Genomic DNA, 26,854 nt, shown 5'->3' on the forward strand with positions numbered 1-26,854 from the left:
GACCCAGGCATGGCTGCTGAGGCCCATCCCCGAGGCCTGCCCCTGCCCCGTTGTCCTCTGCCCACCAGGGCTCGTACAGCAGAAGCGACCCAGGCAGGGCTGCGAGGCCCATCCCCGAGGCCTGCCCCTGCCCCGTGTCCTCTGCCCACCAGGGCTCAGTACAGCAGAAGCGACCCAGGCAGGGCTGCGAGGCCCATCCCCAAGGCCTGCCCCTGCCCCGTGTCCTCTGCCCACCAGGGCTCGGTACAGCAGAAGCGACCCAGGCAGGGCTGCGAGGCCCATCCCCGAGGCCTGCCCCACCCCCGCACCCCGCCGCCTCCCATCTGCCCTGTGGGCGGCTTATCGGGTAACCAGAGCCGGGAGGTGCGTCCACGCCTGAAACAGGAAGCCCGGGCCTGTGCGTGAGCCCCGAGAGCCCGCCGCCGGCCGGGCTGGAGGATGGAGGGGCAGCGGGCGCTCGCGGCCGCCAAGGACGGGGACCTGGCCACCTTGGAGCAGCTGCTGGAGGCCGGTGCCCTGGGCCCGGGCATCGTCGACGCCCTGGGGGCCGGCTTGGTGCACCACGCCACTCGGGCTGGCCAACTGGCCTGTGTCAAGTTCCTGGTGCAGCGGGCCAAGCTGCCTGGCAACCAGCGGGCCCACAACGGGGCCACCCCGGTGCACGACGCAGCCGCCACCGGCAGTCTGGCCGAGCTCTGCTGGCTGGTGCGCGAAGGGGGCTGCGGTCTGCAGGTGAGCAGGGCCCGGCGGAGGCACAGTGTCCATGTGGCGAGAGGGAGGAGTGAGCCGTGAGCCCGATGGTCCACAGCCCTGGACTCTCTCTCTCAGGGACTCACCGCGCAAACCCCGTGGTCAGTCTGTGCACCCCGTCTCTGCCCCCGCCCCCACCCCACAAAGCCCTTGCAAGCCAAGGCTGCCTCCTAAACCACCTGTGTCCCTGTCACAAACACAGGGAAGCCACTCGGTGCCCCCCCAACAGGAGTGCCAGGCCTTGCTGTGGGGGTACGGCCGGTTCTCAGCAGGCCTGAGCCCTGGGACCTGTCTCGGGTCCACGAAGGGTCCGGGCGGGTGCCGTGCGCCCTGGGGCTCAGGCGCCGGAGCCCATGGGTGACGGCCGGGCGGATAGAGACCGTCTCGGGCTCAGTGATGGGCTTGTGGGGGCATTTCTCCCAGGGCCCACCCTTGTCCTGTTCCTGCCTGTTCGCTGCCCCTTCGTGTGGGACGACAGTGAGCTCCGACAGCCAAATGGGCATCGGTGACCCGCTAGGTCCAGGAAAGGGGCAACTCGCTGCTCACAGCCCGCGGGGCGGCCCGGCAGGAGCGCTGCCTGTCTGCGGGGAGGAGGCCCAGTCTGCCGATCCCGCAGCGGACACGCCACCCTGGCACGGGGGTGGCGCTTGGGGTGGGGGCCAGGGCCAAGGGGCAGTGTCCAGGACCCACAGGGGCCCGCCACGCCGGGCAGGGCACTGCTCCCGCAGGGGATCCCACATGAGGCCGCGTCACGGATTTGGCCCCAGACTGGACTTGAGTGCCAGCCCGGCCTCTCACCTTGAGCCGGGCACCTCGCTCAGTCTGAAGAGAAGGCCTCCCTCGCCTTGGACAGAGCAGGGGGGAGGAGGGAGCAGAAGCCCCCAGGCAGGCGGGTCCCAGCGGGCGGACCCTGAGGCTGCCTCTGGCTGCCCAGCGGGGTGCATCCGGGCCTGCGACCCACCCCCCCTGCCTGGGCCCCGGCAGGACCAAGACGCCTCGGGTGTCTCCCCGCTACACCTGGCCGCCCGCTTCGCCCACCCGGTGCTGGTGGAGTGGCTGCTCCGGGAGGGCCACGCGGCCACGCTGGAGACGCTGGAAGGGGCCTTGCCGCTGCACCACGCCGCGGTCAGCGGGGACCTGACCTGCCTGAAGCTCCTGACGGCCGCGCACAGCAGGTGAGGGCGGGAGGCCCCTGCCGGGTCTGGGTCTGGCCCCGGGCGGCTGAGGGAGGGCAGAGGAAGCCAGCTGGATGCGGCCGTGGGCAGGCACGCAGGGACAGGAGACCGAAGGGCAAGCCTGGCTGTCCCCACAGTCCCCCGTGTCGGTGTAGAGCGGTGTTCTGAGTCCTGGTCTCCCGTCCCGAGCCCTGGGCAATGGCCTTTGGGCCTCACGCCTCTTCAGATTGTCCCCAGGGGTCATGCTGGCCACGGGGCGTCTCTTAGACCTGTAGTTTTTAAAGTATTTCCTGACATTTGAAAGCTGGGAGACTTCACATTAAAACATGCACACACATCACATGCACGTGCATGCACAAACACATAGGCACATACAGGCACACACGTGAGCACACAACACACACACACAAATGGGAAGGCCCGTGCTCCACAGGCCCCCATTCCCACCTGGCATCCGCTGCAGGATGAAGTCGGTCACCAGGAGATGGGGTGGGCCTTGGGTAGGGGACACCCCTCCCTAAAGTGACTCACCTGGCCCTGCAGCCGGTGGAGGCGGAGGGAACTCAGGAAATCCCAGAACCCTGCTCCGGGCCCCAAATGCCAGGCCTGGGCACCCACAGACTAGTGTCGGGCACACAGTGCTCCCTGTTAGCGTGGGTCCGGCTCTGAGACCCCGGGTAGTCACCCTGCTGACCGGCCCAGGGCGCACGGTGCTCCCTGTTAGCGTGGGCCCGGCTCTGAGACCCCGGTAGTCACCCTGCTGACCGGCCCAGGGCGCACGGTGCTCCCTGTTAGCGTGGGCCCGGCTCTGAGACCCCGGGTAGTCACCCTGCTGACCGGCCCAGGGCGCACGGTGCTCCCTGTTAGCGTGGGCCCGGCTCTGAGACCCGGGTAGTCACCCTGCTGACCGGCCCAGGGCGCACGGTGCTCCCTGTTAGCGTGGGCCCGGCTCTGAGACCCCGGGTAGTCACCCTGCTGACCGGCCCAGGGCGCACGGTGCTCCCTGTTAGCGTGGGCCCGGCTCTGAGACCCCCGGGTAGTCAGCCTGCTGACCAGCTCAGGCTCTCAGTGCTCCCTGTTAGAGTGGGCCCAGCTCTGAGACCCCGGTAGTCACCCTGCTGACCGGCCCAGGGCGCACGGTGCTCCCTGTTAGCGTGGGCCCGGCTCTGAGACCCCCGGGTAGTCACCCTGCTGACCGGCCCAGGGCGCACGGTGCTCCCTGTTAGCGTGGGCCCGGCTCTGAGACCCCCGGGTAGTCACCCTGCTGACCGGCCCAGGGCGCACGGTGCTCCCTGTTAGCGTGGGCCCAGCTCTGAGACCCCGGTAGTCACCCTGCTGACCGGCCCAGGGCGCACGGTGCTCCCTGTTAGCGTGGGCCCGGCTCTGAGACCCCCGGGTAGTCACCCTGCTGACCGGCCCAGGGCGCACGGTGCTCCCTGTTAGCGTGGGCCCGGGTCTGAGACCCCCGGGTAGTCACCCTGCTGACCAGCCCCAGGGCTCACACAGCTTAAGTGGGGGAGAGGGTGGAGCTAGATTCCAGAGGTCAGAGCCCCACCTCTCCCAGGTGGTTCCCTTGGGCAGTAGACAACCTGTGCACCCTGCAGGGGACTGGCTGGGACCCCTCAGCGGGTAAGGGAGGGGGGCCGGCCAAGTGCTGGGCCTCCCCTCCCCTCCATCTGGGTCCTCAGCTGGGACAGTCCCCACCCGCACCCCAGCGACCCCTGGCCGGCCCTCTGAACCCATCGTCCCCGCAGCAGCGTGAACCGGCGGACGCGCAGCGGCGCCTCCCCGCTCTACCTGGCCTGCCAGGAGGGCCACCTGCACCTGGCGCAGTTCCTGGTGAAGGACTGCGGGGCTGGCGTGCACCTGCGGGCCCTGGACGGCATGAGCGCCCTGCACGCCGCGGCCGCCCGCGGGCACTACTCGCTCGTCGTCTGGCTGGTAAGGGGGACGGGATTGGGCTGGGCAGGCTCCCCGAGGCTGGCCGCTGCTCCTGCCTGCTCCCCAGAGCCCCCCGGGTCTGTGCGCCCACCCAAGAACTGGGGGCCCACGGGGTTGTTGGGGAAAGGATGTGCCCACCATTGCTGAGTACCCGTGAGTGCCAGGCCCAGGCTGTGGGGTGCAGCCTCGGGTTCACAGCTCCAGTTGTGTATGAACTGGGCATCAGACCCCTACCGGACTGTGGGGACTGCAGCACCTTCCCGGGCCTCCTGCCCCTCCCCCGCGAGTCCTCGTGCGTTCCTGGGTGCTCTGTCACCAGGAGGGGGCGCTGGCCGGTCGGCAATGTGTTTGCACTCAGCTGCCTCAGAACACGGCCAAGTTCAGGGCCCGGAGAGCTGGGGTCCAGAGGCTGCCCCCCTATCAGACAGCCTGTGTGCTGCCTCCTGGGTGCCCCCCAGGGGAGGCACTTTCTTCACCTCATGTGTGAAACCGGCGCCCGAGGTGTCTGGTTTAGGATTTGAGCTGGGGCAGGTTTGGGGACTGGAGACTCCCATTAAAACCAGACCTCCGTCCCCCACACTGCTCTGGAGGTGCCGGCCGTGGGGGGTTGACAGCGAGTGTGAGGACCCTGCTCTGTCCCCAGAGCTTCCTGGGGGTTGGTGCTCCTGTCCCGAAGGTCACCTCCCACCCCTCCCCGTTCTCCTCCCGTGGCCACCCTCCCCCCGGGAGTGGTCCCCCCACCCAGCCTCACCTGGTCCTTCTCCCGCTTCCCCAGGTCACTTTCACTGACATTGGCCTGACAGCACGGGACAATGAGGGGGCCACGGCCCTCCACTTTGCAGCTCGAGGTGGCCACACGCCCATCCTAGACCGGCTGCTGCTGATGGGGGCCCCCATCATGAGGGACTGCTGGGGAGGAACCCCACTGCACGACGCTGCAGAGAGCGGGCAGCTGGAGGTGAGGCAGCGCGGGGGGGCTTCGGTTCAACTGCCATGTGTCACCTCTGGCTTCCCTCAGGAGGTCCCCGTGGGGATCGTCTGATCCCCTTGCTCCTCCAGCTGCTTTGAGATGCTCATCCTGTCCGATCTTCCGCAGTTTCTCCGACAGAACCAAGGGGGGTTTTCATCCACCCCGCTCGGGACTGGTTGGGCTTCTGCGTTTGTGCTCGGGGTGTTCCTACCGGTCTGCCAAGTTCTCAGTTGTTCTCCCTTCAGATACGACCTCTGCGTCGACTATTCTCTCTCGTCGTGTGTTTTAGTCCCGACTGTAGCGACTGGTGTTTGGTCTTCGTCGTTTTGTCTGTCCGTGCTGGATTCTGATTGCTGCCTCTGACCCGTGTTCCGTGTACTAGTTCCAGCTTCAGGGTTTGACTTGGTTACTATTTTTATGTTCTCCATCTCCAAGTTAGTCATTTTTCAAATCGACTGTGTTGCCCTGGTCGGTGTGGCTCAGCAGTTGGAGCATTGGCCCGCAGACCAAAGGGTCCCAGGTTTGATTCCCAGTCAAGGGCACATACCTGGGTTGCAGGTTTGATCCCCGGCCCTGGCCGGGGTTATGCAGAAGGCAACCAACCAATGTGTCTCTCTCACGTCGATGTTTCTCTCCCTCTCTCTTCCTCCCCAAAAAAATCTCCTGTGTTGTTTTTAGTGTTTTGTTTTTGTTTTTAAATAAAAATTGGATTTCTTTAAAGAAAGGCGGGTGGGGGATGGGAATGCCCAAAGGGAAGGACCGCACATCTCCGAGCCACGAGCCACGGGGTGTTGGGTCCTGCCGGCAGCCCGTGGAGCTGGAGTGCCCTCCTTGTGTGCGTCCGCCCGCAGGAGCTGCCATGTCAGTGGGCCTGGGTCTGGGTTGGTGGGTTTGGGCAGGGGGTTGGGTCTGCAGGAACGCGGGTGTGTGATTGGGCAGTTTCAGTTCCTTATACAGTTTGATTCCTGGCGTCGGGCATTTATTGTCGGGCCTTGGTTCTCCTGTGGCAGGAAGCTACAGCATGGCCGTCGGGAATTAGATTGCCTTGTAAGTCCTAACATTTCCCGCCTCTTTTATTTATTTTTTATTTAAAAAAATTTTTTTTCTTGCCCTGGCCGTTTGGCTCAGCGGTTAGAGCGTCGGCCTGCGGTCCGGAGAGACCCAGGTTCGGTTCCCGCTAAGGGCACGTACTTCGGTTGCAGTTTGTCCCCGGCCCTGGTTGGTCGTGCGGGTGGCAGCCACTGGATATGTCCCTTCACGTCGATGTTTCTCTCTCTCTCTCCCTTCCTCTCTCTCCCTTCCACTCTACCTGAACAAAAAATGGAAAAATATCCTTGGGTGAGGATAAAAAAAAAAAATTTTTTTTCTTTATTGATTTGAGAGAGAGAGGAAGGGAGAGGGAGAGAGTTAGAAACATCGATGAGCGAGAACATCGATTGGCCGCCTCCACTGGGGATCGGGCCCACAACCTGGGCATGTGTCCTGACCGGGAATCGAACCACTGACCTCTCGGTGCCTGGGTCAACAACGTTCAGCCACTGAGCCACACCAGCCAGGTATTTTTTATTTTCTTTAAAAATATGTTTTTAATGATTTTTTAGGGAGAGATAGAAACATTGACGTGAGAGAGAAACATTGATTGGCTGCCTCCTGCACGCCCCCTGCTGGGGATCAAGCCTGAAACCCAGGCGTGTGCCCTGACCAGGAATCAACCAGGACCTCTCGGTTTATGGGACGATGCTCAGTCCACTGAGCCACACCGGCCAGGCCCCCTCCTCTTCTATGTGTTAGAAATTATTTTTATGGAATCGGGACAGAGGTCTCTTTCTTTTGTAGCTGCTTCGTGCTGGTTTGTGGGCGTAGAGCTGTCCCTCCCTAAGCCATGTGAGCGTGTTGGAGAATAAGAGTAGGGATAAGTTCTCGAGGCCTTGGTCAGAGTTTTCTGTTTGCCCATAACAATTCGTCTATGGTTTCGGAGAAAGCAAAGGAGGGTGCGAATGGGCCTCCACAGTGAGACCTACGTGGTGTAAACAGTTACCCGGGTGTTTAATAAGAAGTATGCCTATGAAAACAAAAAAAAACAAAGGTTCATGATCACAGCAAATTATTAACCAGTTTCTGCATCTGTAAGTCTGTCCGTCGAGAAGGCTCAAAGGTTCTTTCCCTGGAATGAAAGCAGGTGGAGACAACTGGACAGCACTAGACACTCAGGTAACTTCTACACGGTTGACCTGGTCATTTGCAATGATTCCAACTCAAAGGATGGTAGGGAAAACGAAACGTGAGTTTGGAGGCTTGAACACAACTAGAACTGAGGAACCAGTTTAGTTCACAGATAAAAATGAAACCAAACGTTGAAGACAGTCAGCGGCACTACAGTCCAGCACTTACCCCCGGCTGTGTGGTTTTCACTGGAACACAGTTTCTCTCCCTAAAACCACCTCATTTCTATTGAAGAGACTGCATTAGGTCCAGTTTTAATGTGGCTGATTATTTGCATAAACCTAACGGAATTAGCACTTGATAAACTTTCTCAAATTTGTTTGGCTGGGATGTCAGTCGTTGGTAAGGAATCCTTTGCTTGAGCTCCGCGGAGCGGTCAGCGGTCAGCCCTCAGGGCGGAGAAGCCCCCGTCACAGATACCGTCAGCTGTGCCAGGGACACCTGCAGATCTGGGTCGTGTCCTCAAGTCCTTCAGGTTCCCAACGTGTTGAGGTTACTGTCTGCCATCTTCGTTCCTGACCTGGAAAGATGCCGTGAACCGCTGACCGAGCCAGGTGCCAGGCCAGGCCCTGCAGGCGGCTTCTGGGCAGCTTCCATTCGTCTTGAGAGCCAGCCCCGGTTCCCTAGAGGTTCTGGTGACTCCAGAGTCCAGGCATGTCTCTCTTGGTCATGACATTCCAGCCAAAGACTAGGTTAATAAAACCACAATAAAACTGCTCTTGGTCTTGGGGTCCAACATGAGTGGACCCCAAGTTCTTCCAGACTCCCGAGCGGCAGCAGGAACACCAGATTGTCAGACCCCCTGATTCCTACTGCTGGGTATAAGGAAGCTTGTTTTTATTTCCCTAAAACAATTTGGTAAATTATATCCTCAAGCAATATTGAAAACACTTTTATTTTTGTCTCTACCTAATCCCTCCAGAATTTGGCAACTTTCACTGAGTGAGAATTATTCTCATGACAATATATTTATTTGCATAAATCCAGTAAGAATCTGTTCTCTTTAAAATAGAACACATGAGCCCAGCCAGTGTGGCTCAGTGGTTGAACACTGACCAAGAGGTCGCAGGTTGGATTCCCGGTCAGGGCACATGCCCAGGTTGCGGGCCTGATCCCCCGTGGGGGGCACGCAGGAGGCGGCCAGTCGATGTTCTTACTCATCGATGTTTCTCTCTCTCTCTCCCTCTCCCTTCCTCTCTCTCTAAAATCAATAAAGAAAAAAAATGTTTAAAAACAGTAAGTTGGTGGTGTGGTGCTCGGGCAGGCTAAATAGCAATCCCAGACGGTGCATAAAGAAAAGTTGGATTGCCCTGGCCAGTTTGGCTCAGCGGTTGGAGCATCGGCCTGCGGTACAGAGAGACCCGGGTTCGGTTCCCGCTAAGGGCACGTACCTCAGTTGCAGTTTGTCCCCGGCCCTGGTTGGTCGTGCGGGTGGCAGCCACTCGATGTGTCCCTTTCACGTCGATGTTTCTCTCTCTCTCTCTCTCCCTTCCGCTCTACCTGAACAAAAAATGGAAAAATGTCCTCGGGTGAGGATAAAAAAAAAAAGAAAAGTTGGATTTATTTAAAGAAAAGGAGGTGGGGGATGGGGACACCCAAAGGGAACGGCTACACAGGTCCGAGCCAGGGGGTACTGGGTCAGTGCTGGCAGTTTTTTGTTGTTTTAATCCTCACCCGAGGATGTGTTGTTGTCGTTGTTGATTGGTTTTAGAGAAAGAGGAAGGGGGGAGAGAAGCATCGATCGGCTGCCTCCCACACATGCTCCGACTGCAGATGAAGCTGCAACTTGTGGTGTCCGGGATGACGCTCCGAACCACTGGGCCACCGGGCAGGGCTCCTGTGCTGCTTCTCAGTTTATCCCTCTGTGCCCGAACTTTCCAGCGGGGTCTTCGTTTCCCGCACGTCGGAAGCAGTCTGTTGTCCTGGCGGGTCTGTTTGTCCGAGTGCCGGGTCCCCTGGTCTCGCCTCTGGTGTTCCCGGCTTCCTTGCTGCCCGCGTGACGCGCAGTGTCTCCGAGAGACGGTTTGCAGGAGTGTCTAAGGCCCGGGGCGGTGGGACATTTGCTCTGCCCGTCAGCACACGTGGGACTTGAGAGTCTGGCATCGTCTCCGTCCACACAGGGCGCGGGGTTCCCCGCGTGGGGGGCTCCAGCTGGCCAGGCCAGTTACCTCCCTCGGAGGGTGGTGCCCATGGTGGCAGGTGGTCGGTCAGAGCCCACCTTCGGGGGCCTTGAGCTTTGGCTGGTCTCCCTCCTCCCAGGAGGCTGGAAAGAACCACTTCGGTCACGACTTTCTCCTGCCCCTCGGGGCTCCTCTCCTGACCTCGGCCTGGTCCTTCCTTGCTTACTTTTTACCTCTTTCTTTCTTTTTTTTTTTTTGAGGGAGAGAGAGGAAGAGAGAGAGAGAAACATCGATGTGAAAGGGACACATCAAGTGGCTGCCGCCCGCACGACCAACCAGGGCCAGGGACAAACTGCAACCGAGGTACGCGCCCTTAGCGGGAACCAAACCCAGGTCTCTCCAGACCGCAGGCCGACGCTCTAACGGCTGAGCCAAACCAGCCAGGGCACTTTTTACCTCTTTGATGCTTAAGGAAGGTGACTTTTACATCTAGTCCATTTTTTAAATATTTTTATCGATTTTAGAAACAATGATTGGCCGCCTCCTGCACACCTTCTACTGGGGATCGAGCCTGCAACCCGGGCATGTGCCCTGACCGGGTATCGAACTGGCGACCCCCTGGGGCCTGAGACGATGCTCAACCACTGAGCCACACCGGCGGGTTCTAGTCCGTTTTACACATTGACTGGGGAGTGGATGTCTGAACCCCTGCTTCTCCCCTCCCGGTGTGGACCCTCTGCCCCCCGGCTTTTGCTGCTGGCATGGCCACCTCACAAATGTCCAGACTTCCTCCTCGGTCGTAAGTCCAGTGGTCAGGCCGTCACTCTGCATCCCAGCTTCTTGCTGTGAACAGGACACCCCTCTGAGAGTTGCTGTGAAAATGGAAACTGGGCCCTGGCCAGTTTGGGTCAGCGGTTAGAGCGTCGGCCTGCGGTCCGGAGAGACCCGGGTTCGGTTCCCGCTAAGGGCACGTACTTCGGTTGCAGTTTGTCCCCGGCCCTGGTTGGTCGTGCGGGTGGCAGCCACTCGACGTGTCCCTTCACGTCGATGTTTCTCTCTCTCTCTCTCCCTTCCTCTCTCTCCCTCCCACTCTATCTGTACAAAAAATGGAGAAATATCCTCGGGTGAGGATAAAAAAAAAAAAGAAAAGAAAATGGAAACTGGGTCTGGCCCTTGAGGCTCAGTGGATGGAGCGTCGTTCACGGACTGAGAGGTCCTGGTTCGATTCCCAGTCAGGGCGCATGCCCGGTGGGGGCTCAATCCCCAGTAGGGGGCGTGCAGGGGGCGGCTGATTGATGTTTCTCTCTCATTGATGTTTCTAGCTCTCTCTCCCTTCCTCTACCTATAAAAAAAATCAATAAAAAACATATTTAAAAGAAAAATACACTTAGCCTGTTAGAGCATCGGCCTGCAGACCAAGAAGTCTCAGGTTCGATTCCAGTCGAGGGCACCTACTCGGTTGCGGTTCACCCCAGGCCCTGGTCGGGGTCGTGCGGGAGGCAACCATTGATGTGTCTCTCTCACATCGATGTCTCTCCCTCTCTCTCTGTCCTCCTCCCTCCCGCTCTATCTGAAGATAAATGGAAAAATATCCTTGAGTGAGGATTAAAAAACCACAGTTAAACGGGTTCTGTAGTTAAAGCCCGGACATGGGCTACAAGGTCAGGGTCAGGCTCCGAGCTGGGAGGGACCCCACGGTGCCGCCTTCTTGCCGCCTGAGCCTCTGTGGAGCGCCTGACCTCGGTACCGGGCTCCCTGCAGGGTGGGTGCTGGTGCCGGCAGGGCTGGCTGCTCGGACAGGGTGGCGGTAGGTGCAGAGGGTGCCGTGGGCCCTCGGGCAGGCTCACGTCCCCCAGAAGCTGGGGCCCGGTGCCGCCCTCCGTGTGCCTGGTGAGTGCGTGGGCCCAGTGTGTGCCGTGGGTGACGTGTGTCCTCCCTGCAGTGCTGCCGGACACTCGTGTCCCACCACGTGGACCCCTCCCTGCGGGATGAGGACGGCTACACAGCCGCCGACCTGGCCGCGTACCACGGACACCAGGACTGTGCGCAATACCTGCGGGAGGTGACCCGGCCGGTAAGTCTCAGGGTCCCCATCGTCCTCCTGGAGTTGAGGGTGACAGGCCCCCTGCTGTCCTGATGGACCAGTGAGCTGGAAGCTCTGTGTACTCTGTTGTTTGCAGGAAAAGGTTCTGTGCTGGGCTGAGCCAGTCCCACAGGTCAGCTGGCTGGGTGCTGGGACCAGGGTTGAGCCCAGGGCCATGACTGGGGCCAAGACTGGGCTGTGACTGGGGCTGTGATGGGCTGTGACTGTGCTGTGACTGGGCTGTGACGGGCTGTGACTGGGGCTGTGACTGGGGCTGTGACGGGCTGTGACTGGGGCTGTGACGGGCTGTGATGGGCTGTGACGGGCTGTGACAGGCTGTGATGGGCTGTGACGGGCTGTGACTGGGGCTGTGACGGGCTGTGACGGGCTGTGACTGGGCTGTGACGGGCTGTGACTTGGGCTCTGATGGGCTGTGATGGGCTGTGATGGGCTGTGACTGGGGCTGTGACGGGCTGTGACTGGGCTGTGACTGGGGCTGTGACTTGGGCTCTGATGGGCTGTGATGGGCTGTGATGGGCTGTGACTGGGGCTGTGTCGGGCTGTGACTGGGCTGTGACTGGGCTGTGATGGGCTGTGACGGGCTGTGACTGGGGCTGTGACGGGCTGTGACTGGGCTGTGACTGGGGCTGTGATGGGCTGTGATGGGCTGTGACTGGGGCTGTGACGGGCTGTGACTGGGCTGTGACTGGGGCTGTGACTTGGGCTCTGATGGGCTGTGATGGGCTGTGATGGGCTGTGACTGGGGCTGTGACGGGCTGTGACGGGCTGTGACTGGGGCTGTGACTTGGGCTCTGATGGGCTGTGATGGGCTGTGATGGGCTGTGACTGGGGCTGTGACGGGCTGTGACTGGGCTGTGACGGGCTGTGACTGGGGCTGTGACGGGCTGTGACTGGGCTGTGACGGGCTGTGACTGGGGCTGTGTCGGGCTGTGACTGGGCTGTGACTGGGCTGTGATGGGCTGTGACGGGCTGTGACTGGGGCTGTGACGGGCTGTGACTGGGCTGTGACTGGGGCTGTGATGGGCTGTGATGGGCTGTGACTGGGGCTGTGACGGGCTGTGACTGGGCTGTGACTGGGGCTGTGACTTGGGCTCTGATGGGCTGTGATGGGCTGTGATGGGCTGTGACTGGGGCTGTGACGGGCTGTGACGGGCTGTGACTGGGGCTGTGACTTGGGCTCTGATGGGCTGTGATGGGCTGTGATGGGCTGTGACTGGGGCTGTGATGGGCTGTGACGGGCTGTGACTGGGGCTGTGATGGGCTGTGACGGGCTGTGACTGGGGCTGTGATGGGCTGTGATGGGCTGTGATGGGCTGTGATGGGCTGTGACTGGGCTGTGACTTGGGCTCTGATGGGCTGTGATGGGCTGTGATGGGCTGTGATGGGCTGTGACGGGCTGTGACTGGGGCTGTGACGGGCTGTGACTGGGGCTGTGACGGGCTGTGACTGGGGCTGTGACGGGCTGTGATGGGCTGTGACGGGCTGTGACAGGCTGTGATGGGCTGTGACGGGCTGTGACTGGGGCTGTGACGGGCTGTGACTGGGCTGTGACTGGGGCTGTGATGGGCTGTGATGGGCTGTGACTGGGGCTGTGACGGGCTGTGACTGGGCTGTGACTGGGGCTGTGACTTGGGCTCTGATGGGCTGTGATGGGCTGTGATGGGCTGTGACTGGGGCTGTGACGGGCTGTGACAGGCTGTGACTAGGCTGTGACGGGCTGTGACTGGGCTGTGACTTGGGCTCTGATGGGCTGTGATGGGCTGTGATGGGCTGTGACTGGGGCTGTGACGGGCTGTGACTGGGCTGTGACTGGGGCTGTGACTTGGGCTCTGATGGGCTGTGATGGGCTGTGATGGGCTGTGACTGGGGCTGTGTCGGGCTGTGACTGGGCTGTGACTGGGCTGTGATGGGCTGTGACGGGCTGTGACTGGGGCTGTGACGGGCTGTGACTGGGCTGTGACTGGGGCTGTGATGGGCTGTGATGGGCTGTGACTGGGGCTGTGACGGGCTGTGACTGGGCTGTGACTGGGGCTGTGACTTGGGCTCTGATGGGCTGTGATGGGCTGTGATGGGCTGTGACTGGGGCTGTGACGGGCTGTGACGGGCTGTGACTGGGGCTGTGACTTGGGCTCTGATGGGCTGTGATGGGCTGTGATGGGCTGTGACTGGGGCTGTGACGGGCTGTGACTGGGCTGTGACGGGCTGTGACTGGGGCTGTGACGGGCTGTGACTGGGCTGTGACGGGCTGTGACTGGGGCTGTGTCGGGCTGTGACTGGGCTGTGACTGGGCTGTGATGGGCTGTGACGGGCTGTGACTGGGGCTGTGACGGGCTGTGACTGGGCTGTGACTGGGGCTGTGATGGGCTGTGATGGGCTGTGACTGGGGCTGTGACGGGCTGTGACTGGGCTGTGACTGGGGCTGTGACTTGGGCTCTGATGGGCTGTGATGGGCTGTGATGGGCTGTGACTGGGGCTGAGACGGGCTGTGACTGGGGCTGTGACTTGGGCTCTGATGGGCTGTGATGGGCTGTGATGGGCTGTGACTGGGGCTGTGATGGGCTGTGACGGGCTGTGACTGGGGCTGTGATGGGCTGTGACGGGCTGTGACTGGGGCTGTGATGGGCTGTGATGGGCTGTGATGGGCTGTGACTGGGGCTGTGACGGGCTGTGACTGGGCTGTGATGGGCTGTGATGGGCTGTGACTGGGGCTGTGACTTGGGCTCTGATGGGCTGTGATGGGCTGTGATGGGCTGTGATGGGCTGTGATGGGCTGTGACTGGGCTGTGACTGGGCTGTGACAGGCTCTGACGGGCTATGACTGGGGCTGTGACGGGCTGTGACTGGGCTGTGACGGGCTGTGACGGGCTGTGACTGGGGCTGTGACTTGGGCTCTGATGGGCTGTGATGGGCTGTGATGGGCTGTGACTGGGGCTGTGACGGGCTGTGACTAGGCTGTGACTGGGCTGTGATGGGCTGTGACGGGCTGTGACTGGGGCTGTGATGGGCTGTGATGGGCTGTGACTGGGGCTGTGATGGGCTGTGATGGGCTGTGACTGGGGCTGTGACGGGCTGTGACTGGGCTGTGATGGGCTGTGACGGGCTGTGACTGGGCTGTGACTGGGGCTGTGATGGGCTGTGACGGGCTGTGACTGGGGCTGTGATGGGCTGTGACGGGCTGTAACAGGCTGTGACTGGGCTGTGACGGGCTGTGACTGGGGCTGTGATGGGCTGTGACGGGCTGTGATGGGCTGTGACTGGGCTGTGACTGGGCTGTGACAGGCTCTGACGGGCTATGACTGGGGCTGTGACGGGCTGTGACTGGGGCTGTGACGGGCTGTGACGGGCTGTGACTGGGGCTGTGACTTGGGCTCTGATGGGCTGTGATGGGCTGTGATGGGCTGTGACTGGGGCTGTGACGGGCTGTGACTAGGCTGTGACTGGGCTGTGATGGGCTGTGACGGGCTGTGACTGGGGCTGTGATGGGCTGTGATGGGCTGTGACTGGGCTGTGATGGGCTGTGACGGGCTGTGACTGGGGCTGTGATGGGCTGTGATGGGCTGTGACTGGGGCTGTGATGGGCTGTGATGGGCTGTGACTGGGGCTGTGATGGGCTGTGATGGGCTGTGACTGGGCTGTGATGGGCTGTGACGGGCTGTGACTGGGGCTGTGATGGGCTGTGACGGGGCTGTGACTGGGGCTGTGATGGGCTGTGACGGGCTGTAACAGGCTGTGACTGGGCTGTGACGGGCTGTGACTGGGGCTGTGATGGGCTGTGACGGGCTGTGATGGGCTGTGACTGGGGCTGTGATGGGCTGTGACTAGGCTGTGACTGGGCTGTGATGGGCTGTGACGGGCTGTGACTGGGGCTGTGATGGGCTGTGATGGGCTGTGACTGGGGCTGTGATGGGCTGTGACTGGGGCTGTGATGGGCTGTGATGGGCTGTGACTGGGCTGTGATGGGCTGTGACGGGCTGTGACTGGGGCTGTGATGGCTGTGACGGCTGTGACTGGGCTGTGATGGGCTGGACTGGGGCGTGTGATGGGCTGTGATGGGCTGTGACTGGGGCTGTGATGGGCTGTGACGGGCTGTGACTGGGGCTGTGATGGGCTGTGACGGGCTGTGACTGGGGCTGTGATGGGCTGTGACTGGGGCTGTGATGGGCTGTGATGGGCTGTGACTGGGCTGTGATGGGCTGTGACGGGCTGTGACTGGGGCTGTGATGGGCTGTGACGGGCTGTGACTGGGGCTGTGATGGGCTGTGACGGGCTGTGACGGGCTGTGACGGGCTGTGACGGGCTCTGACGGGCTATGACTGGGGCTGTGACGGGCTGTGACTGGGGCTGTGACGGGCTGTGACTGGGGCTGTGATTGGCTGTGACGGGCTGTGACGGGCTGTGACTGGGCTGTGACAGGCTCTGACGGGCTGTGACTGGGGCTGTGATGGGCTGTGATGGGCTGTGACAGAGGCTGTGATGGAGCTGGGTGGGGGCTGGGCCCTGCCACCCACCTGGACACAGAAACCATGCTGTGGCTCTGGATTTCTTATGCCAGGGCCCTAGGGGTGACGTTATTTCAGACTGCGGTTACCCACGGGTGAGATCAGGACCTTGGGTCCTCAGTGAGGTGACCCTGCCCTGTGCGGCCCAGAAGGCAGCAGGTTCCCATCCCCCTCTCCTGTCCTGGTGTGTGGCCCTGAACCTCCCTGAGCTGCTCCTGGTCTGAGGACAGGGATCTGTCCCACTGGCCCCGTCCCCAGCACACGACAGGCCCCCGTGTTTGTTGATTAAACAGAGGAGAGGCAGGCAGGTGTGTGAGCAAATGGACAGGGTAAGCCCGGAGGACAGGTGTGTGGGTGGAGTCGGCCGTTAGGTCAGTGGAAGCCGGGCTCCCCCAGGCCCTCGCTCCCACCCCCTCTTCCAGAACCAAGGCGGTTACTGTGACAACTTATCCCAACCTGCCGCTTGGGAAGTGTCCCTGGGATGGCCAGGCCCCATTTTCAGTTGACGGCACTGAGGCCCAGAGAGCTGACCTGTCCCCACGCCAGGTATCACTGCAGGACCCACGGAGGCAGGGCTGCCGTCCCCGTGGCCTGGGCCCTTCGACAGTCCTCACCTGGCCACCCCCTGCCAAGCCCCATCACCACTGCCTGGTGCCCACGCCCACCCCCCGAGGTTCGGGGGCCGCTCGGGTGCTCCCCCCGACAACGCCCTGGTGTGTTCTGATGCCATGGTTTCAGAAATAAGAATTCCAGTTCTGCTCAAGTCATTTATTTGCTAATTATTTTGCTAATGTTCAATTGAGTATTGTTTGGTTAAGGGCTGTTTCCCCGGCTTGGGTTGGAGAAGGTGGTGACATGCTCAGCTGGTGGCTGGTGTGGTGGACGAAGTGTCCCTGTCCCCAGCCTGAGCAGCCTGGCCACCTGGGTCCTTCCCGCCCCTGTGCTCTGGGGTCGGCCTGGCGGCTGAGATGAGGAAGTGGGGGGGGCGGCTACTCAGCTGCCGGGGAGCAGGTCCCACCGGGCCTGTGGCTGGGTTCCTGGGCCGTCCCCAGACCAGCCACACTGCAGGGCCCATGACCAGGGCCTTGTCCAAGCAGAGTCTCTGCCCCGCCCTCCATCTGCCAGCCCCTCTGGCCACTGTCCAACTCTCTTAGGTGGACGGGGTTCTGGCTGCTCTGCCGACACCCCAGGACATAGGGCACCGGCCACCTCAGATTTCCTGGGGGCTCTTCTGGTCCTGGCTGTCTCCTTGGTGACAGCACAGGATGTGAGGCAGCAAACCCCCAAACCAGCGTGGGCGACATGTGCCCCCCGACCGGCAGGCCAGGGCACCCAGCCCGTCCTCAGCTCCACCTGTGATGGTGGCAGGTGGGTGGGCTCGTCCACATCCTTCTGCCCCACAGCCCCTCCTCCTGCGTCTGGGGCCAATGGCCAGTGCGCTCAGATGCAGACCCTGGCCATCGGGCTGGGGTGTCCGGTGAGCGCCACGGTCCCGCTGGGGACTCAGGGTTGGGGACCTCTCTCTTGTCTCCCTCAGTGAGCACCGGGGCAGCAGGGGTGCCCGGTGCCTCTCCCAGGTGCAGGCTTGGCCCCACGGAGGGCGGCTGGCAGCTGGGGGCCGAGGCTGCAGAGGCTGTGCCTGGGGCAATGTTGATGGAAACGCAATATCAGGGGTCTCCGCGATGGCCTCTTCCCAGGTCGGGCTCGGAGCAGGTGGTGAGAGCCATGGGTCCCGAGAGGCAGCCTGGACCGAGGCTGGACAGGGAGCGGCAGGCCTCCCTGTGGGAGGCGCCCCTGGCAGGCTGGTCTGCATGCCACTGGGGAAGTCCAGGCCTGGCCTTGACCTCCCCACCTTGACCCTGACCAAGTCCTCTGCTCCCGGGGCACTGTCTGCACAGTGAAGGGTGGATGGGGGCTGGAGGGCCCCCTGTCTGACTCCCTGCTGTGGGGCCAGGTGTGAGTGAGGTCCCGGCTGGGCAGCAGCAGCCCAGGTGGCAGGCGTGTCCCTCCAGGCAGGGGACCAGGGTCCCCACACCTCCGTGGCCTCCGCTGTCCTGGCCCCCACCCTGGACTCACTACCGCCAGGGTTGGAGCGGCTCTGCCCAGCGTGTTCTGAGCACCTTGAGCCTCAGTTTTCTCAACTGTAAAACGGGACCGAGAAGCGTCGTTGGAGGGTCGAGATGGCCTTGAGCACCCAGCCGGCACCAGCTCCCCTCCTCCAGGTCCAGAGGGCCCCTAAGACCCCTCCACTTAACCGATGAGGAGACTGAGACCCAGACAGGGCAAGGGCCCCCCGGGAAGCCTCCGCCCAAAGGAGGGGCGTGCCTGGCTGCCCGGCCAGTAACTGAATCTCAGCCTGGTGCCCGGCGCCCGGCGCCCATCTGCGGGTCCTGATTTCCGCAGCCCGGGTGGCCTTACAGGCTGTAACCCAGCGCGACACAGCTGTCCTCGATGCATAATGCATGGGCCGCTCGGCGCGCTCAAATCTCACCGGACACAGGGAGGGGCTGCAGGTCTCGGAGAGGCGCCAACTGGGGGCAGGTGCCCGATTTGGGGTGACATGCCCACTGTCAGGACCCGCAGAGCGGGACCCCACATCTGCCGCCTCCCCTGGTCCTAGTACACTTGGGTCACCTGGGCCCGAGCGAGGGGTACAGGGGAGGGGGACGCCCGTCACCCAGGGAACACCGTCCCGGCTAAGCCCCAGGACCCCTGTGACCCTGCAGTGCAGCAGCGATGAGGCCTGTCCCAGGGTGCGCCAGCCCTGCCGGGCGCCGTCCTCTCTCCCAGCCTCTGCTGCCCCCCTCCCAGGGACAGCCCCCACCCCAGCTGAGCCTGCACTCTGCCAGGGGAGGGGACATTCTTGCCCCTCCCCCAGGGCGGATCCTGCCAGGGTAGGGGCCGAGGACTCCCAGGAAGGCCCACAGCCCTGTCCTGGCTGGGCAGGGCTGGGCACTGGGGTGGCCCCGTGGCGAGGGCTCCGGGCTCAGCTTCTGCCCGCCAGCCTGTCCCTTCCAGCTTCTCCAGCCGAGCGGCGGGGTCCGGAGTCTGACCGACATGTCTGCAGCTCCAAAGCCAGGCTGTCTATGTCTGTGTCACAGACACGGGAAGAAGACAGGAGACTCCCGGGTCTGAGACACAGGGCAGAGGGCAGGCATCATGTTTTGTGGGTCCCCTTGCCCCCCAAGTCTCAGGGTGTGTGAGAGGGGCCCAGATGGCTGCTATGCACTCAGGAAGTTTGAGTCACAGCAGAGGACAGAGCCCGGGCAGCCCCAATTTACAGGGGCCAGTAAGCAGCCGGCTCCGCTGCCTGGGTCCGTCCCTGCACCCCGGCCTTGAGGGCCCGGACCCGGCATCCCTAGGAGGGTGCAAGGGGCTCACCGCCTGCCTCTTCCTCCACGTCGGCGCCCTGGACCGAATCTCAAAAGGACAGTGACGCAGGGGCCTTCAGTCCAGGCAGGAGCAAGGACGGGGGTCCCAGCTCCGCCCTGTCCCAGCTGTGCAGCTGCAGAAAGCCCCCTGCCCTATCCTGGGTGCAGGTACTGTACCGAGGGATCCCCAGGTGGTTTCCCCCTCTCAGGCGACTAGGATCTCAGGTGCCCCCCACCTCCTCGGAGGGTCCACTTGCCGGGGCCCTGCGCTGTGGAGGGTTAAGCGGGTGGAAAGGGATCCCACACACGGCCCCAGCCCGCCAGCCACCTGACACTCTGCCTTCAAAAATTAATGTGACACCTCCCACTCGGGGGGGCAGCTGCAGTAGGCAGCCCCGACAGCCCAGGACAGTCCGGGTCCCCGCGCTCACAGCCCAGCCCCTGGTCCTCCACCGCTGCGCTCTGGGGCTCCCCGACTCCGGCGGGAGCGAGGGGTGAGGTGCGTGGGGACCGGGTGGACGGGGTTGACGGCTGTGTCCTGCCCTGTGGCTGTGGTGGGGGGAGTCCTGGATAGGAGTGACACAGGGGTTGCAGGCCGTGAATGTGGACCTGTGGCTGTCCCAAGGCACCCTCAGACGAGGGCCAACTGCGGCCTGCACCTCCTTGCCGGGAGGCGGGACCGACCACCCGTGGATGAGCAGGGGACACTCAGAGCAGCCAGGGCTGTGCCCCAGGCTCTGTGTGAAGAGAAAACGCAGGCCTGTGGCCCTCAAGTGGGGAATTTCGAGGTACGGTCACCAGAACGTTGCACCGGCTGCAGCGGGGGCCCGGCCCAGGCCACTGTCTAGCCTGGGCTCGTTCGAACCAGGTCCTCTGTCCTCTGACTCTCTCCGCACCAACCTGGGCCCCGGAGGCCACGTCCCAGCTCAGGTGCCCGCTGGGGGAGGGGGCGTGGAGCTGCGTCTGCTGGCAGGGCGGGGTGCTGGGAGAGAGCACAGTGTACGGCCCTGCTAGCTGAGGTGGCAATGGGCAGCCATGTGCCAGGCGGGCACCGAGGCACGCTGGCCCAGCCGGGAGCCCAGGCGTCCGCCCGCTGAGGGACGGGGCCTGCCAGCCTTCAGCTTTCAGCTTTCAACCAAGGGCTCTGGGGTTTGGGAGGACAGCTCGGGGTCCTCCTGGAGAGTGTCTCTGCCACCTCAGAGGTACAGTGCTCTGTGGACACCACCCCGGGGTCGGGGCAGCCTGCATGCCTGGGTCAGCTGCTCGGCCGGCCGGTGAGTCTGTGCAGACAGGAGCCTTGGTTCTCGATGGTCAGTGCAAAAGCTGAGGCCCAGCGAGGCTGAGTGGGGAACCTCCAGGTCGAGGCTCTTTCTGGCTGCCCGCCAGTCAGTGCTTGGGGGCAGGGGAGGTGGCCAAGGACAGGGCTGTGCCCTGCCCCAGACACGGGGCAGGATGTGGGGGTGAAGTGGGGGTGACCCAGCAGCCCCCAGGGCTAGTCTTGGTGGTCTGTTTCCAGGTGGCCCCGGGGAGGGTGGCCTGTGCCCTGCAAGGTGGTCCCGGCACAGGGCCACCCTCTGAGGCGTGGTCACAGCTGCGTGGCCCCACGTAGGTGGCTAAGTTCCAGGTTCCTTGCGGTTTTCCCCTCAGCAGGGGCCAAACACCTGTTCCCGGAGAGGGCACCGGTCCAGGTGGCTCTCAGCACACTAGTCAGGGGCAGTCTGGGAGGGTGTGTGCATGTGTGTGCATGTGTGTATGTGTGTGCGTGTACGTGCGTGTGTGTGCACATCTCTTGTAAGGCCAGAGAGCTGAACACAGGCTGGACCCCAGCTCCTCACCCCGTGCCTGGAGCTGCCAAGTTAAGCTGCCTCTAGACGGAGCCCTTGAACCCGGCCTTGAGATGGGGGTTCCCTGGTGGTGGTGGTGACATGGGGGACACAGTGAGTGGTGGCACTCAGACAAGTGCATAGGGTCTTTGGGGAGCCCTGGTCACCCGGTGTGGAGGGGTGGAGACACGGGGGACAGAACCTGGAGGTATACTTGACCTGCCACAGGCCTGTTCTAGGGTGCACAGCCCTTCCCCCCATGACATGGGGCCAGGCTAGCCCGCTGGACACCCTCTACCCCCACCTGGGCCTCCCGCTGACCAGGCCCGTCCACCCCCAGGTGCCGCTCCTGATGACGCCCCCTCCCCCGCCATTTCCTCCTCCTCCGCTGTCAGCTGCAAGAGGCTCCCCAGAGGATGGAAGAGGGGGCTCGGGTCCCAGGAGCCCCACCTGTGAGTACACCTCCCCAGGGAGGACGGCCCGGGCCATGGGGCCAGGAGTGGGCACTGCTGGCCTCCCTCCTGAGGTCCTCTGAGGGGCGGTGGGGCAGCAGCTGACGTCAGGCCGCTGTGCTCAGGACCCAGGACAGCGCTGGTACCGCCCATTGTCCAGCCCCCACTTCCAGGCTCCCTCTGCTGTTGTGCTAAAGTGCGACCAGCCTTTCCCACATGAGCACTCGCAGCTGTGGTTGAACAGCCTCCGCCCAGCCTCGGGGTCCCTCCGTGCGCTCTGAGCCCCTGGCCTGGCCCTCCTGCCCCTGTGTTGTGGGGAAGCCTCCTGCCCTCTCTGGGCCTCTCTGGGCCAGAGGTGAATCCCCTCCGGACGTGCTGCTGCTGAGCCGCCAGCAGGGGGCGGCGACACTGCCCTACGCTGCAGGCCAAGTGAGGGGGTCCCACAGCATTTATCAGAATGGCGGAGCCGAGCGACCTGCAGGCCCTGGGTGGTGAGGGTCCGCATCCGCTCACGGGTGCACTGCAGACCAGGACTGTGCGGGTCCCGGTGTGATGCAGAATGTCTCCGTCAGGGTGTCTGTAGTGGGGTCCGGGTGCTTGGGGTGGTAAAGGTAGGCTTTGTGGTTCGATGGGCGGCATCAGGTCCCCAGACCGCGGGGCGGGCAGGGGCAGAGCCTGGCCGCGGGGGGTGACCAGGGTCAGCACAGACACTCCCGTCAGCAGCCTGCAGGCCCAGGGATGGATGAGTCTGCCTGGGCTCCCCGGGGCGGAGGGCTGCTTGGGTCTTTGGCTCCAAATCCAGTGTCCTTCGGGGAGACGGGCTCTGCCCCAGGGCCCAGGTCGTCTACTTCCCAGCCCCACCCTGTCTGGAGTCCCTCTGACCCCAGCTCCCCTTCCGCCCAGCAGCAGCGCCTCTCGGCGCGCCCTGGCCTGGCCAGCCCGACCAGCCTCTTCCGAGCGAGCAGGTGACCCGCGCAGACCCCCTGAGGACCACCACCAGTGCCATGGCCGTCCCTACGGTGCGTCCTCGCCCTCCACACCCCTGCCTCCCAGACCCCCAGCCAGCCCTGAGCCCCCCTGGCCCTCGCCGTGTTCTCTCTCCCTCGTGGGTCCAGGCCAGGCCACGTCCAGGGCCTTCCTCACGGGTGGACGTCCATCGAGCCTGGGGTGACAGGCTGACTCTGGAGGGCGCCCTGGGTTCCGAGGAGATGGAATTTCAGGGCCACCAGCAGCTTGTCACCCCAGCACAGAAGGCCCAGAACCCTTCCTGGTCCCAAGGAGTCCCAGACCCCTCCTCCTGACCTCTGACCTCAGATGCTTCACGCCCCTCTACGGTCATGAGACAGAGACGGAGGTCCATGGGGAGGGTGGGCCTGGCGCCCGGTGCCCTCCTCCTCGGGGCTCCCGGCCAGCCCAGGACCCACGGGAAGAGACCCGCTTCCTTTCTCGCCCTCCTTCTGGGCATGAGGCCCCTACAGTCCAGCCCACCCTGTCCTGGGGACTCTCAGCAGCGGAGATGTTCTGTACACGTTTGGGAAATGCCGCCCAGTGCCACCCCTTCTTGGAGAGTTACAGTGCGCACGGCAGATTAAAGGCTCTGACAAGTCCTGCGATCCAGATTGGCCACCAGACTTTGTGCAACTGTTACACAAACGAGTTTGCCCATCCGCATAGCCTACTCTGGGCAACTTCTTCCCTACTAGTTACAGCAGAGTGGGAGGAATCTCCGGTTGCCTCCCAGCCAGCAACCCCCCACCCCACACATACTCCTGGGTCCCACAGGGGACACCTTGGGTATCTGCCCTCAGAAAGTTCACACTTACCAGGTCCGAGTGCTTTCCTGTGGTCTCAGGCCCCACTGCCCTTCTCCCTGGGCTGTGCTGGCTTGGGGTGGCCACGCCCCTCTCCCGGCAGGACCCCCCCAAGGCTCTGAGCAGTCCGCTCACATCCACACAGGGCGCTGGGACGGTGGCGGGGGACGCCCAGGACGGCCTGGCCGCACTGCAGCTGGACGGACTTCCCTCTGGCGACCTCGACGGGCTGGTGCCCACGCGGGATGAGCGCGGCCGACCCATCCCCGAGTGGAAGCGGCAGGTGATGGTGCGGAAGCTGCAGGCGCGTCTGGGCGCAGACCCCGCACTGGGTGCTCAGGTGGGGCTGAGAGGGCGGGGCCAGCGGGAGAGAGGGCGGGGCCAGTGGGAGGGGAGGGGCCAGAGGACATTGGGGGGGAGCTTTGTCCTGGCAGATGGACGTGGGAGGTGGGGCTCTGAGCCCACACCGGAGCCCTGGACCCCAGTTCCCCGTTGTGTGCCCCTCTGTGGCCCGTTTCCTCACAGCCAGACTCTGCAGGATGCAGGCTGTGAGCAGTGCCTGTCACCTGGCTCAGAGGTGTGGTCCCCGCATGTCCTTTGATCTAGCGAGTGCCGCCCCCACCTTATGCCAAGCCCTGTCCTGGGCAGTGAAGGCGGCCAGCCCACTGCAGTCTGCACTCCAGCAGGGAAGACGGTGGGGGCGGGGCTAGTCCATGTGCTGTGGAGAGAAGCGCACAGTGGAAAGGGGAGAGGCTGTTTCAGGTGGGTGCTCGGGGCAGCCTCTTGGGGAAGTGACCCTGAGCAGGGGCCAGAAGGAAGTGGGAGAGGAACTGTGGGACTCTGGGACAAGGGATTCCAGGCGGAGGGACCAGCAAGTGCAAAGGTCCTGAGGCAGAATGGGTTGGCCCAAGGGAGGACCGGGAGGCGGCAGGAGTGGAGTGAAGGAGGGATGGTGGACAGAGGTGAGGTCAGAGAGGGGCAGTGGATGACAGGGCCTCTCACTGCAGGGCTCAGGCCTGAGCAGAGGAGGACCGGGAGGCGACAGGAGTGGAGTGAAGGGGGGATGGTGGACAGAGGTGAGGTCAGAGAGGGGCAGTGGATGACAGGGCCTCTCACTGCAGGGCTCAGGCCTGAGCAGAGGAGGACCGGGAGGCGGCAGGAGTGGAGTGAAGGAGGGATGGTGGTCAGAGGTGAGGTCAGAGAGGGGGCAGCAGACGACAGGGCCTCTCACTGCAGGGCTCAGGCCTGAGCAGAGGCTGTGGTTTGACGGGGATGTTCCCAGGCGCCCTCGGCCTGCGTGTGGACGGCAGAGCCCGACCCCACAGGGATGCAGTTCTGTCCGAACGAGGTGCCACGGCCCTTGGCGCAGAGCCCGTCCGGTGCAACACCTGCCTCGTGCAGCTGTTCACGTTCACTGACGTGATAAGCAGTGGCCCTTCCCTGCCCCGGGCTCCTGGCCCAGAGGCCTCCCGACTGGCTCAGAACTGCGTGCACGGGCCTGGCCGCCCTGCCTGTGAAGTGGGCGCCTCTGTCAGGGGCCCCGAGAGGCCATCGGGGGACGCGGGGCCTGGAGCCCGAGGGAGCCCAGTCAGGGTCCCTCCGTATCTGTCCCCCGAGACTGCGCAGGGGCAAGGCTGTGCGGGTGCAGGGAGGCCGGGGTGCTCTGGGGTGAACCGATGGAAGAACCGGAGCAGAGCGCTCGAGGCTCCTGCCCTGCTAGGCGCCTCCCAGCACGGAGGGCTCTGGAGTGGAGCGGGGGGCTCTGAGGAGGGGGACCTTTGCATGAACACGGAGGGGGTGAGGGGAGACCAGGAAGACGGGTGGCAGAGGGAGAGACCCCCGCCTCTCCCGAGGAGAAGCGGGGCCCTCACAGGGCGGGGGCCTCCCTCAGCGGCAGCAGCTCTCCCAGTCCAGGCGGGGCAGCCGGCGTCCAGGGCCGGCTCCCGGGAGCTGTGGCCAGCAGGAGGCGCCCTCTCCCGGCGGCCCCCTGACCGGCCGCCCCGCACCCAGGAGGACAGCGGGAGCGCGGGCCCGGCGGCGCAGGCGGCCTGGCGGTACTCGCAGACGCACCAGGCCATCCTGGGCCCCTTCGGGGAGCTGCTGACGGAGGACGACCTGGCGCACCTGGAGAAGCAGATCGCCGACCTGCAGCTGCGGAGGCAGTGCCAGCAGTACGAGAGCCAGCTGGGCCGGCTGGCCGCTGAGCTGCAGGCCCTGCTGCCTGAGCCCCTGGTCAGCATCACAGTCAACAGCCGCTTCCTGCCCCGGGCACCCGGGCGGGAGGGCGAGGAGGCCCCCGGCCCGGTGCCCGAGCCCTCGGGCTCCGAGGGGGCCGCGGAGGCCGTGGCTGGCGGGCAGCCCCTGCCCTTCTGGTGCAGCCACGTGGCCAGGCTAGTGCGCAGCCTGTCACTGCTGGTCACGGGCATGAACGGGCTGGTGCAGGGTGAGGGGAGGCCAGCTGCCCCGCCCCCTCAGGAGGCCAGGGAGGCCCCGGCCAGCCTCCCCCCGAGCGAGGCCCAGCGCGAGATCCAGGAGTGTGGGGTGTCCGTGCGGACGCTCCGTGGCAACTTTGAGTCGGCCCCCGGCCTGCCCTGCGCCCTGAACCTGGGGCCCTGTGAGATGGGGGCCCCGCCCGGGCAGTGCCCGAGAGGCTGCTGGCCGGCGCCCCTGCAGCCCCGGGGCAGCCCGGTCGGAGGGGAGCCCGGGCCGGGCGACACAGAGGAGGCCAGTGACTCGGGCATCAGCTGCGAGGAGGCCCCGTCGGAGGCCGGTGCCGGGCACAGCCCCGACCTGGCCAGCCTGCGGAAGGAGCGGATCGTCATGCTGTTCCTGAGCCACTGGAAGAAGTCGGCCTACACGCCCGCCCTCAAGACGGCCGCCTGCCGGACCCTGGAGGCCCGCCGCACCGGGCCGCAGGGGCAGGCCGCGGCCAGGGCCCCTGGGCCGCTCTCCCCGCCGCCCAGCGGGGGCTCGCGGCTCGGCCACCTCTGGCAGCAGCGCAGCGTCATCACCCACCTGCTGGGCACCTGGAAGGCCGTCATGGCGCACGTGCCAGCCCGGCAGCTGCGGCGGCTGAGCCGGCGGCCCCGCGGCCTCCTGTCCCCCGAGCAGTTCCTGCCCTACGTGGACGGGGCGCCCGTGCCCTACGGCCACCTCACGCTGGACCTCTTCATGCTGGGCTACTTCCAGCTGCTGGAGTGCGACCTGCCGGCCGAGGAGCGCAAGACGCGCCACCTGCTCTGCTTCGAGGTCTTCGAGCACCTGGGCGCCCACGGCTGGGAGGCCGCGCGGGCCTTCCACAAGGCCGTGACCGACGAGGTGGCCTCGGGCCGCAGGGCCTGGGCCGACGGCTTCGAGGACATCAAAGCCCGCTTCTTCGGCTCCGGCCGCGGTCCCGCCTGGGACCCGGAGCCTGGCCGCACGTCGGGCCTGAGCCCTCTGGGTCCCCAGCCCCACACCGCCGCCCCCAGTGCTGGCCCCGAGCCCGCAGCGCAGCCCCTGGGGTCCGGCTCCCGGCCCGGCAGCTTCAACAGCGAGGACATCTGCGGCTACATCGACCGCAGCTTCGCCTTCTGGAAGGAGAAAGAAGCCGAGATGTTCAGCTTCGGAGACTGA

The 26,854-nt window shown here is 64.0% G+C and overlaps 1 protein-coding gene across 1 annotated transcript; it reads left to right on the forward strand.

The window, feature by feature from the left end:
- The first annotated feature begins 438 nt into the window (after positions 1-438).
- On the forward strand, positions 439-26,854 carry ESPNL (espin like). Its single transcript, XM_036254822.1, has 9 exons — positions 439-732; positions 1,735-1,925; positions 3,680-3,866; positions 4,642-4,824; positions 11,122-11,253; positions 21,317-21,428; positions 22,335-22,447; positions 23,385-23,579; positions 25,250-26,854. Exons 1-9 carry the CDS (start codon positions 439-441, stop codon positions 26,852-26,854), a joined length of 3,012 nt encoding a protein of 1,003 aa, XP_036110715.1.

Source organism: Molossus molossus, unplaced genomic scaffold, assembly GCF_014108415.1.
Source record: "Molossus molossus isolate mMolMol1 unplaced genomic scaffold, mMolMol1.p scaffold_m16_p_11, whole genome shotgun sequence".
Taxonomy (NCBI): Eukaryota; Metazoa; Chordata; class Mammalia; order Chiroptera; family Molossidae; genus Molossus; species Molossus molossus.

Excerpts from the sequence above, each read along its gene's own strand:
- ESPNL (XM_036254822.1), top strand. The coding sequence starts at position 439 with ATGGAGGGGCAGCGGGCGCTCGCGGCCGCCAAGGACGGGGACCTGGCC. Across the intron at positions 21,429-22,334 it reads GGGTCCCAGGAGCCCCACCT|CAGCGCCTCTCGGCGCGCCC; the intron begins GTGAGTACACCT and ends TCCGCCCAGCAG. Across the intron at positions 23,580-25,249 it reads ACCCCGCACTGGGTGCTCAG|GAGGACAGCGGGAGCGCGGG; the intron begins GTGGGGCTGAGA and ends CCCCGCACCCAG.